This window comes from Emydura macquarii, unplaced genomic scaffold (assembly GCF_026122565.2).
Source record: "Emydura macquarii macquarii isolate MOO-44397 ecotype Brisbane River unplaced genomic scaffold, CSIRO-AGI_Emac_v2 contig_374, whole genome shotgun sequence".
In the NCBI taxonomy this organism is placed as follows: domain Eukaryota; kingdom Metazoa; phylum Chordata; order Testudines; family Chelidae; genus Emydura; species Emydura macquarii.
In genome coordinates, this window is record NW_027130511.1 from 12,031,692 (window position 1) to 12,047,740 (window position 16,049).

A 16,049-nucleotide genomic window follows, 5' to 3' on the forward strand; every position below is an offset into this window, starting at 1 on the left:
TGATCTGACTAGATCTAGATGTTGAATCTAGGGTTTTGCTTGTCATGTTCCAGCATGCATGGGAGCAGGATATTCTTGCTGAAGCCAGAGGCAACTACAGCTATTATCAATTTAGGCCCTGGAATTTGGGCAGTTGGTGCCAAAAATTGGCAGGATCCATCTGGAGCCAGGTGTGGAGTTGGGGGTTTTGCGGCAGTCGTGCACCAGATCTTCTTGGGGAAGGAAAAGCTGGGCTTTTTTTTAAGGTATTAAAATGTGGGGGTTGATGGCCAACATTTGCTGGGACCCAGCATGTGCCAGTCACTGGAGCCAGGTTTGTGCACCCTTCCCACTTAAAGTTGCACTGAGGTTTGAATTCCCCCTCCCCCCTTGATTGTCTCATATGGGAGCTTGAGGCCAAAAACGGGTGGCACCCTGCAGGCTCCTGGTAGCCTGTCCCCGGCTGGGGAATCGCTGGTGTCTTTCAGCAGGAGGACACCTTGCAGGCAGGGGCTCCTGCCGCGTTCTGCACGTTCAGCCTCCGTGCGCTTCGCTGGAACTGGCATGTTCCCAGCCAGTGTCTCCCAGGGATGGAGGCGGCGGCACGGAGGAGGATGAGCCTGCGCGCTCCCGCCCGTACGTGTGCGCGCTCCCACTCGGCGGCTTGTTGATTGTCCTCTCCTCTGTACCATGCATCCTGTTGGCGGGACATGGGCACTTCCCATCCCCTCGCACGCCTCAAAGGCTAGCAGCAGCATGTGAGCGATGCATGGGGACCGCGGGAGCGCACGGCAAATGGCAACGAGCGGGGGCGCAGAGCAGCCAATGGGCAGTAGCAGTTGCGACGCGGTAGCCAGCATGAAAACGATGTTCATCAATGCAGATAACCCCGAGAGCAGCGAGAATGCCCAGGGCAGAGAGGAGCAGCACGTTGATCCACCGAGATGCGCAGGCGGCACTTGCCCAGTGAAATCAACGGAGTCCAGTGGCGCCGCAGCGCGGACTCTGAATCTAGCCCCTCGTAAAAGAGCTGCTAAAGACCACAGAAGCGGCCAGAGACTAGTGTTACAGTACATAGTGCCTTGCATGAACTCATATGGCTTGTGCATAGTAGACAATTTCCTGGGACACAAAATGGGAGACAAAGTCTTGCAAGAAGTCCGAGCTCTGCACCTGAGTGACAAATTCCGGGATGGAGAGCTGGCCAGTCAGAAATCAGGCAGCACTATGGCTATTCGCGGGGACAAGATATTGTGGGTAGAGGGCAAGGAACAAGGATGTGAAAATATAGGCTACCTTCTGTCCAGAATGGATAAACTCATCATGTACGCAGATGGGAAACTTGGGAATTACAAAATTAGAGGAAGACATAAGGTTAGTAACCGCAGTGACAATGACTTGTTTGAAGGTAATAATTCTCCCCCCCCAAGTTTCTAGTCTGCGTTAAATGCACACAAAATCTGACATTAAGATTTTTAGCAAACCCTGGACATGCGGCGTGTTGTTAATGGACTCTTAAACGATTCTTTATTTGTTCCGCCTCATAACCTAATTACTTGTCATTAGAATATATTTTGGAAATGAGTAGAGATTAAATACCTTACAGGTAACAGATACGATAGCGTATTCGCTAACTGGACGGGAATGTGAAAATCTTGCAGTGAAGTGGTTACAGTAGATTGCTGAGGGGGTGGGCGTGAAAGTGAAAATTAAAGTTCTATGTACCTGATTGAATTTATCCCATGCAGTGTTACTTGCAGAAAGTGACACAATTCCGTGCCCTTCACGCCACAACACACAAGAAATCAATGAGCCCCTTTCAGTAAATAATTGGGGGAAGTACAGTAGATTGTTCTTATACAAACTCTCTCTTTTTTAAAAAGTCCATTACATCTTCCTAACCAAAACATTGTACCAGGTTGTTCTGCTGTTGAAAAAACGGGCACTGCTGTTATTTCAGGAGACAATTGAAATGAGGGACATTTTAAAGCAAGAGATGAATGAGATCTTTAGACGTCTCACTGACCCATAGGAGAGCATTTATCACAAGAAGGAGATGCTTTTAAAAACGGATTCCGGAATGAGGGAGCCTGTCTCCAAGGGGAAAGTTGGTTTGTAAACTAACTTTAAATCATCTACTGGTGATTTGTGTGTAAAGGTGTGTGGGCTGAGGGGTGTTTCCCCCCGCAAAAAAAAATTATAGACCATTGCAAACTCACCCCCCAGCCCGCATTAGTGAGTTAAGGTAATTGCCACGAGCAGTTCCCTTAGCACTTACACTCTTTCAGCACCATTTGTTTACATTGCCTTGTAGTGTGTGACTCGTAGCTGCGTACATGCGGAGGGAGAATTCCTCAATGGCGGAGGCCACGCCCCCGTGGGGGTGTGGGCGGAGCCTGCCAAACCACAAGACACACCCACTTCAGACTCGGAAACCCCCGGTCATTCGATTCCAACTGTGAAGCCTTTGAAGGGCTAAACTCCGTGCAAGTCATTGGGGGCGGGTCGTTCTGAGGGAAGCCACGCCCGCTCAACCAACTGATTGGCTAGATAGCTCCTCAATCGGGTTGTCGTGGGGAAGGGGAGAGCGTGTCCCTGGGAGCGGGCTCCACCCACGTGCTGCTCGCTCGCTGCTGAGTAAGAACACATTCTGCACGTAGCAGACGTATTAATCAGAAAGGGGCCATCTGCTGCCTCGGTAAATAAATCGAAAGGGGTTTGCACTTCGCAGGACTTATCAGCTCCAAAAAAGGGGGAGTGATTACAGCCGCTAAGGGGGTGTTCACACACGCTCATCCCATACAACCAGATAAAAAAGAGCGTCCGAACATCGCAGCCTTCTGGTTAAGCATTTATCTGGCAACAAAGGTGCGGCGGGCAGGAGGGGAGGTCAGTTCAGTTCAGTTCAGTTCGGGGTAGTAAGTGCACTCACCGTGCATTTAATTATCCAATCTCCAAAGGCTGGGTGGAACTGGGAACCTGCACTGAGAGACATTGTTGCAGCCAAACTTTCCCACACTGTCCTCGTTATTAACTTGGCACTTGGTTGCTGTGTAAATTAACAAGTTATACACGCTGGTTGGCTCGGGTTACTAGCGCGATTGCTCATCTCCAGCTCTACTAAGCACCGCTTTGGTGCATATTTGACTTAACTCTGAAAAAGACAAAACAAACCAAGATGCCTCTGGGACCTATAATGAGATTAGATCTAGAGAAAATAGCCCTCGACTATATTGTGCCCTGTTTGTATGACATCGGCTTCTGCTACCTGGACAATTTCCTGGGCGAGGTGGTAGGGGACTGTGTGCTGGAGCGAGTGAAACAGATGCACTATAACGGGGAACTTCAAGATGGTCAACTAGCCGGCCAGAGCAATGGCATCTCCAAAAGACATTTGAGAGGAGACCAGATAAAGTGGATCGGAGGCACGGAGGAAGGATGTGAGGCCATCAAGTTTCTCTTGTCGTTGGTAGATAGGCTGGTGATGTATTGTGGAAGTAGACTGGGCAAGTACTATGTCAAGGAAAGGTCCAAGGTAAGAGACTTCAGTGATTAAATCTCTACTTGAATTTGTAATAGACACTGGCTTTGTGGTTGTTCCTAAATATTTAGTTTAGGATTTGTACGTCCTGGTTTTTCCACTGAGTTATAAACTCCAGACAATAGTCCCTGTACTTCTAAACTCCCGAACTGTAGCTATTACTGCTCCCAGCACCCGGCATAGGAAGTTTTCTCTCTCCCTCCCCACCAATTTCCCCACCTGATTACTGCAGCAAAAAGTAGTTCTCACTGTAGATTTGTCTTTTGAAGCACAGTGCCTGGGTTAGCTGCCAAATCTGAAAGTACAGTATGTTGTTGAACTTAACCAGTTCCTGTCACGCTTGATAAGGATCCGTCATGTACACCAGAGACCTAATACAGAACTGACAAAGCTATAGACGCGTTTTCAAGTGTGATTGTAAAGGAGAGGAGTGACTTTATGTTAAACAAAAAAAGTTTGTCAAGTACATGACAGAAATTGACTCTCTTGTCAAGTTACTCTCCTCTTACTTCTGCTTACGGTATCTGCTAGTTCACTGCGGCGTTGATGTTGATGGTTAGGCAGGCGCCCGGCGGCTCATTATATATAAAGAGGTAATAAATTTAATCCCTAATTTATGCACATACGTACCAGTAGAGGCCACAGCCGAATAAACACATTTGCACAGCAATTAATAGTCTAATTTTCTAGCGAGGGGAGACAAGAGTCTGGGTCCCAGCAGCATGACTATTTTACCCCAAAGAGCTTGCCTTGCTTACAACCCTGTCCCCCAATGCCATTCTTATATAATAGACCCCCTGGCCGGGGTGGCAAAGTGCACCTAGCCCCCGACTAATTGATGCCCACAGACTCCAGTACTCTAATATGGGATCTTTTTTATCCCATCCCTTTTGTCTTTAACTTTCCGCGGTGTTTTCAGGTAGATAAGGGAAAGCGATCTGAAAGGCGGGCGGGAGTGATCTACATTCACTTGTGCACGTACACTGTTCAAATGTAGGTTTGATTTATTTGGCAGTTTGAAACACTTTATCCACCTGATAGTATTAAATTCAGTAGTCATGTATCATCTATTTAATAACTAAAGAGGGATGCTTATGATTAATTAAACCATTAGTATCCCCATTAGAGGTGTGAAACATGAAAAGAAAGCTCCAATGCTTTAGTGTTCAGAAAGATCATGGAGGTATTTCTGTGCAAACGATGGCATTAATAAATTGCCATTCCAAGTCCCAATTCGCAGTAGACTTTGAACAGCATATATGCAATGTTTTTCATTCAGAGGGGGGCTAACTTGGTTTCTCTTCCGTCTGTTTCACTATGGCAGAGTGATCCTGGATGGAATTAACTTTGTCCATTGCATTATTCATTGTTGAACATTTCCTCCATCCTTGTCTATTGACTGCAAATTATCTACGTTATACAACTTCTCGATTTTTTTATATTTCTTTTAGCATCTATTTCTGTGGTATAGATATTGGAGGACTGGTGACATGAAGTTGTAAGATTCTTAAAGCACCAAGGAAGAGCTGAAAGTTTAGGACAAGTAGATATTCAAAGTTACCCCAGTCGGGTTTTTCCTCCAAGGTATTAGGAAAGGAGGTGGAGTGGGGCAGGGAGGAGATTGTTAGGTAGTAGTCGCCTACGACCCTCCGATGTGTGGGTATGTTGTGAAAAAAATTAAAAAATTCCAAGTCACTTCTCTCGGCATTATCTTAAACTAACTTTAAAGGGGTCTATGAGGATAGGAGTGCTAAGGATTCTCAGCAGGGAATGAGTGGAGATAATTGACGATCATTCCCTTTTTGGCAAACGTTGACATCTGCACATACATACACAAATAGTTGGAGCATGCATCTTTTTGCTCCGTTTTACACAATTCTCCCCTCAAGTTGAAGAGTTGTATTTAGAAAGACTTGGGGCTCTAAACAAGAGTAGATTCAAGTTAGCTGAGGGAGGGCGGGGGCTGATTGCTGTGTGAGAGAGGATAAGTGAGCCATCGGTTACTGGCAATTTAGGTTTCCCGTGAGTGGACGCTGAAAGTGAGGCACTGCATTGGTTGGCCAGTAGGGGGAAGAAAGGGGGGTTTTATGCTAAAGCTAGATCCAGACATGAAGGGAGATCATCATAATTTTTACCCAATTGCACACACAGACCCCACACTGGATGTAACTTGTATGTCAGGGGCAAGTTCTTCTGGGATTCACCTTGGGTAGTGGAAACTTTTTTATGACCAAGCTGTGGTGTTCTACAGCCCTCAGTGCTTGTGAATCATACTTGTTATTACTACTTGTGTATAAACTTTAATAACTGACCTTCATATAGTGTCCTCCTCCAGTGAACTCAACCCATTTTACAAGTGGATGCCAAAATATTTGTATACATAGATCTCTTCAGTCATGAACATTTTGGGTGGAAGGTGGCAGACTTTAAACAGTGCATAGAAAAATTACGCAGTTCAGGACTGAAAGGGAAGAATGCAATATTTGATTTAAAATGCAGGGAGAATTTCAATAGGAAATTAACAAGAACACAGGCTAAGACCTCTATTATCACAGGAAGTGCCATGGAATTTTTGAGGATCACAAGTAGCCAATGTTCTTCATCTCCACTGAAAGAAGGCAGCTTCAGCAAGGCAGTGCCCTATTGCATTTACAAGGGGAAGACTTTCCCCTTTTGAATCACCATAATAACTATCACAGCTTCCTGTAGTACATACTTGTTTCTTGAAAGTCTCCCATACCAGATCAGGCCTACCTGGTTTGTCTTGTGAGATCTGGTGAACTCAGACAATTGTAATTATTTTATTTATTTATAACAATTATACATATTTTTATTTTATTTATATATATATATATATATATATATATATATATATATATATATATATATATATAATATATATATATAACATATATATACATATTATAATTATTCTAAATAGAGAGACATTTTGACTATATTACATTGTATCCTTGGAAGCTCGAAAACCATCAGTAGCCTAGGCTTGAATTTTTTTATCCACAGTCTCAGAATTTTTCAGCTTGACACGTTGTTATAATGACTCTTTTAGGAAAACTGGCCTTTTGTGGAAGCGAGGTAGAACATGGGGAGGGGGAAAAAGGGAGAGGGTCACAGAAGAGATTTAACAATCCAAAACAATTTGTTTTTAAAATGCAAACCTCTAGCTATGTGATAAGTATTCTGATTGTGGAAACGAATACAAGTATAGTTATTTAGAGATCTACTCCTTAAACTTTACATTACTAAAGTTATAGCATATTCAATTAAATCTGAACCAGTAGTAGTGATGGAAAGGAATTGCTTAGGCTATGGGTATGTCTACACTTCAACTGCTACAACAGCACGGCTGCTGTAGTGCTTCAGTATAGGTTCTACCATTTGCATAGGTAAGCGATCTCCCCAATAGGCAGTAGCTAGGTCAATGGAAAAATTCTTCTGTTGATCTAGCGTTGTCTACACCAGGGATTATGTCAGCATAGCTACATCTCTTGGGGTGCAGATATTTCACACCCCTGAGAGACATAGCTATGGCAATGTAACTTTCAAGTGTAAACCAAGAGGGCTTTCATTAATATAGCTAATTTTTTTCAGAAAGGAGATGTTCCTGCACTGATGGAACAACCCCTTCAGTTGGTGTAGGCAGTCTCTTCACTAGAGGGCTATACCAGTATAGCTATTCTGGTGTAGTCTCCATAGTGTAGATATACTTGTAGGGCCTGGTCTACACTTAAAATTTAGATCAACCTAGCTGTGACACTCGGGTGTAGCTATGCTGATCTAACATGTGGTGTCAACACAGCAATGTCAATGGGAGAGACTTCTGTTGACCTATGTATCATTGCTCAGGGTGATGGAGTTCCTATAGTGATGGAAAAACTCCTTCCATTGCTGTAGTTTGCATCTACATTATAGGGCTATGCCAGTACAGCAATGGCCCCATAGCTATCCTGCTATATTCTCGGTAGTGCAGACATGGTTTTAGTTTTAACTAAATAAAGCTCAGAATCTGGAGCATAACTTTGATGGTTGAAAGAGGTGGTAGTGCACTGTCCTACCATGTAACCCACAAGTCAAGCCCTGGGGAAAATTTTATTGCTATGTAGTACTGTGCAGGAACTGGAATTTTTGTCCCATGGAAAATTTTTCATTTCTGAAAAATATCCATTCAGAATTGGAATGAGAAATTGGCGTTGCAAAATTTTCTGCAGGAGGGATGTTTTCAGAAAATCTCATTTTGGAAGAACCAAAATGTAAATTTTTGAAAATTTACCAGTCTGAGTTCACCAGGCTCCTGAGAAGCCAGGGAGCTGAGAAGCCCTAGGAACCTAGACTCCCTGCCAGCTGGGCTGTGGAGAAGCCAGGGTGCTGGGGAACCTGGGAACCCCATGTCCCTGGCAGCCAGCTGGGGAGCCAGGGAAGGCAGGTGGGCTGTAAACTGGCAAGTAGGCTGGCCAGGCTGTTGCCTGCCTGGTTTCCATCAAAAGCTTTGGATTAGACATGTTCCTACGACACATTCCTATTCCATTGAATTGGCATTTTCTAAGGGAAAACTGTTCCACTGGAAAATTTTCAACCAGCTATATATATATTGCTCCTCCGTGTGCTGTGTTTGTTCATTGGAAAAAGAGTTCTGTCAGTCCTGCACCTTTTACAGGCTCTAAATTCACTTAACTTAGGCCTGGTCTACACTTAGTTAGGTGGACATAACTCTGTCAGTCAGGGGTGTAAAAAAATCAATATCCCTGACCAACATAGCTAAACTGACTTAACCACCAGTGTAGACACAGTTACCATAGTTCAGGAGATATGTGATCCTCCACTGATGGGGAGAAAAACCCCTTCCATCGGTGTAGACTGCATCTTTTCTACAGGTTATGCTGGCATATCTAGGGTGACATCACTATGCCAGTATAGTCTTCATAGCCTTAGATGTGTCACTTTAACCTCTTTGTGTCCCCATTTCCCCATCTTTAAAATGGGGATAGTGATATTTACCCTACATTGTGAAGCACATTGAGATCTAAGGATGAAAAATGTATTACTACTCTTGCTTTTTTGTTTTGTACAGGGAGCATTTTAAAACCATAAAGCAATATGTCTGTTTGGGTATCCTTCCACAATGAATAAGTGTGCTGTTTGAACATTCATTTATATGAACTTCATTCACTGGTGCAAGTGTAGAGAGATGTAACCTACATTCCCTGCGCTGCAAGGACAGCTATGTTCTTTAAGGGGGATTGTTCATCTATTGGAGAAGAGCAGGTGGTGATTCCACCCTTGCCCTCTGGTTTTGCCAGGGAATGGCAGCTTTGAAGTACAGCTGGGGCTTCATAAGAGTCCCACCAACAATGGCTCTCCAAGGAAGGCACAGAATCAGTCCGTCACCTGGCTGATGACCCGTCCTCAGACAGTTTCTGGCATTCTGCCAGCAGACTGCATGGATCCCGGCAGAGCAGAGGTTGTAGACACTTTGCACCTATGCAATTATGATGATGAAAATTTTCATATCCCATTGGGAAGCACTTCATCAGAGACTTGATGTGAGTGTTAGAGGTTGTGGCTGTCTCTGGAGGCCTGAACTCCCCTACAGAGTCAAGTGAGTTGACTATAGGAAATATTGCAACCAGTAATAATCACAAGAACTGAATTGTATTTAAGAAACCCTATGACTGATGTGCATTATACAGAGAGGTCGTAACCCAACCATTTCCAGTCAGGCCCCTGGATAAATGAAAGTGCATGAATATATCATTTGAAAATCTGGGCAATTAATTTAGGTGTCTTAATGGGGACTGAACTCTTCTGAGAATTGGGTCATATTCTTCATAAAGGGTGACAATAACTGGGAAGTATCTAGTGGAGATGAGAGAATCACTAGCAATTTTGTCTGTGTATCTGAATAGTCTTTCCTACCCACTCCATCCAACCATCTCCACTCAGGTCAAGGGAGCATTCAAGATAATAACTTTGGTCAGTCCAAGTAGGCACCTTCATCTTCTCCAGCACCGCCCCACGTGAGCCCATGCTGCCTTTGCCCTACAGATGGGAAAACATTTATTTAATCTTCTCCAAATTTGTGGTGGTGTGCCCACAGCTAGCAGGACCTGGCTGCAAATCTGAGAGGATCACTTCCAGAGCTCCCTGCTGGCAGAGGACTGATAGTCCTAAGGTGGCTTCTGAAACATGGCCTCCAATGTAATGGTTCATTGCCTAGATGCCTGCTCAACATTTTTTTTTTTTCCCCCCAGTCACAGGGATTTAAGGAAGGCGAGAAACTTCAAAAGCCCAGGTTGATTTTCATAGTCTTTTAATTCTGGGGGAGCAAAAAAAAATTTTTTTTTTTTTTGTCTTGTATATAGTTAAAAAATTTAAAAAACTACCAGCTATTTTCTTGTTTAACATTAAAATGCAAAGTGAAACTCCTCAGTTCTGGTTCTGGGTGTACAAACCTAAGGATCAATGTAGTAGTAGGCTGATTACACAAAGGAATTGCAAAGGAACATAGGATATAGAAATATAATAATTTATTATATGTTATAAAGGATTCTTATGATACTTGCATAGCAGCATACCTTGCAATTAGCTTACAATGGAAGATCTGATGCCATCCAGAAAAACTATGCATAATTTTTCTTTCCTTTTTCTAATCAAATGCACATGTTCCAGCATAATGATCGGGTTCAAATCTGTTCTTCTGGATGAGTGCCAGAATGCCCAGTGTTCAACAGAGTCCAGAGCCATTGGAACTGTAAATACAACAGACTACAGACAAGTCGTTTTATGGTATCAGACTGAGGAATTCAGGTTTGGCAGAAATCCTAGAGCAGTTGCCTTGGATCACTGTCAGAACTGATGTTTATATCTCTGTTTGTCAAGCGAGATTAGTTAGCCAGGTTAATTATACACAGGAATGGGGATATTTTTCTTCACAATCAAGCATTAAAACAGTATAAGCTTTTTTATATTTACTCTTATTTTTGTTCTGTCTCAAATTATGGTCAGTGACATTTTAAAAACGTGTCTTTATTGAAACGAGTGTACAAACAGTATCTCAGATTCCTGCTCCACCTAGCAGGACTTTGATGTTACAGAGATAGGGCCTGATCCTACAAACAATTATGCACTCAAGTGACTTCACAATTTATAGTCCCTTTGAATGTCCTTTAAATCAGCATTTAGGCATCTAAATAGTGGATTTCAGTGTCTGAAAGTGCAAGACTGAAAATTTGGCACATATGTCACCTCTATCAGATTATAAATTTAATGTACCTGTGGCCTGATCCAAAGTCCACTGAAGTCTAGTAGAAGGACTCCAGTTGTCTTCAGGTGGCTTTGGGTCAGACCCTTGGTCAGCAGGATTGCTATTGCCAATTTGTATCTTCCTACAAAAAGAAAGTTTGTAAAACAATTCACTAGTCAGTGACCTTTCCCGTGGCCTTTGTCAAAGACCATCCATATGCTTTACAGTCCTAGCACAGACAGGAAGATAGATGACAAGCTAATCCATTCAGGAATGGGAAATATTGATGAACACTTGAATACTGTAAGGACAGAGTTATCAATATAGCCTGAGGGGAACTCCCGTGGGACTGCATGTGCATCAGAGTTTGCAGGATCAGGGCCAGAGGAAGTACAATTTAAGGCTTAGTTTATTTTATCCCACTGTCTCTAGTCTGGAATTCAGCAGTTTTTGAAAAGCCATGTTATTACTCACTTTTCATTGATGGCAGATGAGGCTTCTGAAACCCAGTCATGGGCCACTGGGACACTTTCTGACTTTTCTGATTTGCCATGTTTCAAACTGGGGTAAGAAGCATCAATACAAGCTGCCCTTGTAGCAGACCTGCACTGGTATTGCTGTATTGGGGTGTAACTACACCAGGGCTAAAAACCCCACCATAAATAAGTATCCATGTCTGCAACTCCATCAAACAATTGCTTTTTGTGAAGGTGCATATAGCCTATTAAGTGGCAGCGTAGCAGTCCTGTGGAACCACAGCAGTAGTGCCGTGGACCTGAACTGCTAGAGAAAAGGGTAATCCATTTTGTAGATTTACAGAGTCTGTGGAATTGCATGACTTCACATCCCACTCCTTCTGCATCTCCAGATACTTCCCACTTGAGACAATTTTCAGGAAACTCTGCAAGATTCACCTTGTGAACTTGCCTGACCCACCCATTCAACACCTGTGCATTTCCCCATGCGATGAGATAATTTTCCCTTAACTGTTATTTGTATGCAGTATTTTTTTAAGTGTTTAATAATGAATAACTGAATATATATATCCTTAGCATTCAGCAGCAATGAACTGAAAATGCATGGATGTTCATTACACTGATTGATGTAGAAGAGCGCGTATACTGCAAGGTAAACCTGTTTGCTTGCATAAGGAATTCCTTGTGCCTAATTAAGTTAACAATTTACTTTGGTGTCTTTTTATCACCTTGTGGAATCAACTCCATTAGTAAATGTCATTTTCCCTCCCTTCATATACATAGTGGTTTGCTGGTGCAAGGGGTTTATGCATGAACTTACTTCAACTGGTCATAAGGATTCAAATTTTACATCATCCATAAGTGAAAATGATGGGGGTTTCATCCTAATCTCTGGCATAGGTTGATGATCTTGCAGTCCGTTCCTCCTCGGGGGACCCTTGTGCCTGTTCATGGCCCCACTGATGTCAAGGATCATTCTCATGAATCCAGTTGCCCGACTGAGCCCTCATCCTGGCATAATCAGACATGATTACCAGTCTCTGGCTTGGTCTACCCATACAAATTATGTCAGTATAGCTACGTCAGTCAGGGGTATGAAAAATCCGCACCCTGGACCGACATATCTATGCTGACAAAACACCCAGACTACATTCAACTATGCTGATGAAAGAGTGCTTCTGTCCGCATAGCTAATGTCACTCAGGAAGATGGCATGCCTGCACCGACAGGAAAAACTCCTGTCGATGTAGATTGCATCTACTCTGGGGCGGATAGGGAGAGCCTACGCTGGTATAGCTATGCAAATGTGACAAAGCTGATATTGGTTCTGAAGTGTAGACATACCCTCTGCGGAGCAGCCAGAAACGGGTGTGGCTTGGAGGTCAGGGCTCTTGCGGCGCTATGGGGAAATATTAATAGGCAAAAATGGTGACTTTTTTTTCAGTTGTGTTAACTGAGCTAACGCTATTGAAAAGCTCTGTTAGGATGCCAGTTGAGGCTGTGTTAGGTAGCTGTACTGTAGCTGTACTCAGAACGTAAGACGGCCAGCTAACATGGCTTCAGACACGCTAGCTTGCATCCTCACTTCTCAGCCATGTTAAGTTAACTTGATTGAGTTAACACAATTGAAGAAAACACTTCTTGCCCACCAAGAGAGAGCCTTTGCGGGGAGTCTTCACGGTGCCTGAGCACACCGACAAATTGTAGTCATAGTCATTCTTCACTTTACTGTGAAATAAATTCCCCTTCAAAATGGGAGTGGAGGGTGGGGAAAGGAAGGGAAACATCACACAACCCAAACATGGATATAGTGGTGATTATCTGAAGTCAGTGTTTGCTAAGCAGATAAGAACATAATTGGTAAGCACAGATTTTTGTTACACACTTCAATAGAGGTCTTATGAAAAACAGACAGTAGAAAATTATTTTTTTTAAAGTATGTGTCCATGCTTTTAACTTGATTGGGTTTCCCTTCCCCACTCCATAATAGGTAGTGGCAAATTGCCAGTTGAATGCTGCCTGCTCTGCTGTGACACTCACATTACAACAGGCAGCTTGTGAAAATAAGCATCCCAACTCTGTTACCAGCTTTAGATTCCTGGAGAGAGAGAGAGAGGTGTGTATATACCACCAACAAGAGCAAGTTTCAGACCTGACACATATTTAGCATGACCATAATCCTTCCATGATAAAGTTTAAGACTAAAACAGCAATGTTAGGAAGTCATTAGCAGGAAAAGACTCTCTCTAAGCTTCAATGAAAAGGTTTTAAAGGATTAATAGAGCTGCCTGTCTTTAGAAAAGTTTTTGAAACTGCTTTCAGTACCTGCTTTAGTTGGTAGTTGGCTCCCTTGCAAGTGCTTGCCTTAGCAGGTTTGAGGGTGAATAATTGCTGTGTTACTCCAGGATATGTTGTTGTATGATACCTTGGAAATGATTTTGGTTTACACATAACATTGTTAGGTAACATGATTTTTAAAAAAATGTAGAAGGGAGTTGGCCAGAGGTAGCTCATCCTCTCTGTTAGAGAAACGATGAAGGCAGCTCATACCAAGCAGACTACATCCTTGTGTCTAAACGATTCGCAGCCATGTCATTCTGTCACCAAATCATCTCTGATTGTTTTGTTCCCTCAAGCAATTTGGCAGAGTCCTAAGCCCCATGTCTGCTCCCTCCCTGTCTCTGTCCCCCCACTCTGAATGTGAAAGAGGGGCTTTTCTTTGTAATAGTTTTCTCTTCTCACTGTATTCCGATAAGATTATTTAACAAAGAAATTTAATGTTACCAGGTAAAACAATTATTAGAAGCTAATTAATTAATGCAAGACGTTTTGTCCCTATGATGATTCAAAATCAAAATCTTAAACTGATTATACTGGACACCAGAATGTCTCCATAAAGCAGGTAAATGCTAAGTATTGTAAAGGGTAGAGAGGCCACCAACCAGCAACTAACTACTCTGTCCTCCTTAACTTTTTCTTGGCACAAATTATGAAAATACTGGTGTAATATATGCAAAGGCCTTGCTGCAGTTCTGAAAATAAATATTTGCTCTGATGCAAAACTCTGCATACTTTAATTAGTTGAATTAAATCTTATAGTGAACACACACACACACACAAAGTAGCAAAATGATTAATACTCTGGAAATTACATTTGTAACTTATATAGTGTATACTGATTTGAGGGTCATGCACTAGCCCTCTTCTATATCTTTTTTGTTTGTTTGTTTTTAAAAAAAGGTGTTTTGCATTCTTAAGTACCTTGCTGAATAGGGATGGTTTGCTGGATTGGGGGCTTAAATAAATGGAGAACAATTTTGCACTGTTTCCCCTTCACACCCTCCAATCTGTTTGTTTGTATCCCCACTTGTCCTTTTTAGCTTTTAAGCAGGGATAATCTGTGTGGGTGGGTTGGGTTTTTTTGTATGTATGTACATACAGTGGCCAGCACAGTGGGCCCTATTCCTGACTGAGACTTCTAGGTGCTACTGCAATCCAAATAATAATAATAATAATTTCTCAATGTCTTTGCATCAGGATGTTTTCTTTACCAACCACATCTCACATTACAATTATTAGAAGAGTTCGTAGCGATTATTCCAGTAGTGCCCACAGTGTGCTAGATGCTGTCCAAACACACAGGAAGACAGTCCCTCATCTGAATAGTTTACAATCTAAGGCCCTGATCATCCAATGAGCTCCATGCAGGTGGACCCTTGCACTCACATCCAGCCCTATTGACTTTATTTGGGCTCCATGTGGGAGCAGGGGTCTGCCCAAGCAGCACATAGAGGTGAAGGGCTGGTAGGTGGGGACAGGAACAATCAGAGGGGAATGAACACACACACACACAGAGGCTGTAGTTGGAGTGCTATAGTATGTCCTAGTGCTAAGGCATGTAATTCGCTTTCTGCCAGATGGTGTATATAAATAGAACAGACTCCCCTAGGCTATATTGACAACTTGTTCTTTCCAGTATTCACCAATATTTCCCTTTCCTTAATGGATTAACTTTTCATCTGACTTCCTCTGTCTGTATTATGCCTGTGAAGCATGTACATGGCTTCTGAACTAGCCAACAGGAAAGGTCACTGGCTGGTTAAGTATTTTAACACTTTATTCACTAAAAACATGAGTATTTTCTGCATTTTCACAGGAGGAGGAAAAAAAGAATTGGCAATGCTAGTCTTGCTGGCCAGGTATAATTTAATCATTTGATAGTGGTCAATGTGCCAAAATTTCAAGGTTGCACATTTAACATTAACACCTAAATTCATATTCCAACTCCTAAATGATGATTTAAACAGTGTCTACGTAGGTCACACTTTTGATTTTTTTTTAAAAAAATCTACCTACTTAACACATAGTAACTAGGTAATCAAATCTACCTGTTTAACAAATAGTAACTGTAAATGCAAGAGATTAGAAAAACACTTGTTCTCTTTTTTTCTCAGTTAGACTAATAACCAACAAATGCACATTCATTGCTTTCCTATATAAAAGCGATTATTACTATTTATTTATGTTACAGTACCACATAAAGGCTTCAGTCAGGATCAGGCCCCATTGTGCTAAGCACTGTACAAACCAGCACATAGACAAGATGCCTGCCCCGAGGTGCTTAGACTCCGAGGGTGTGTCTGTGCAGCATTTTGGAGCCCATGGGAGTGAGCCACTCAGTCCAAGTTGACAGACTGGGCTAGCGGGCCTCACATTAGCCCTCTAAAAATAGGTGTGTAGACAGTGCTTTGAAGTTGCAACTTGAGATGGAGCTTGGGCTCTGAAGCCTGGG

General features: G+C 42.6%; 1 protein-coding gene across 3 annotated transcripts in view; it reads left to right on the forward strand.

The window, feature by feature from the left end:
* Nucleotides 1–743: 743 nt before the first annotated feature.
* EGLN3 (egl-9 family hypoxia inducible factor 3) overlaps nucleotides 744–16,049 on the forward strand; it is a 37,624-nt gene continuing 22,318 nt past the window's right edge. The window contains exon 1 of one of the 3 annotated variants that reach the window (XM_067534261.1): nucleotides 744–1,353. In XM_067534261.1, the coding sequence (XP_067390362.1) occupies nucleotides 745–1,353 (609 nt within the window). In that variant the 5' untranslated portion in view covers nucleotide 744. Of the gene's footprint in view, nucleotides 1,354–2,615; nucleotides 3,515–16,049 lie in introns of those variants that run through there. The other 2 variants (XM_067534274.1, XM_067534266.1) reach the window with 2 other exon arrangements.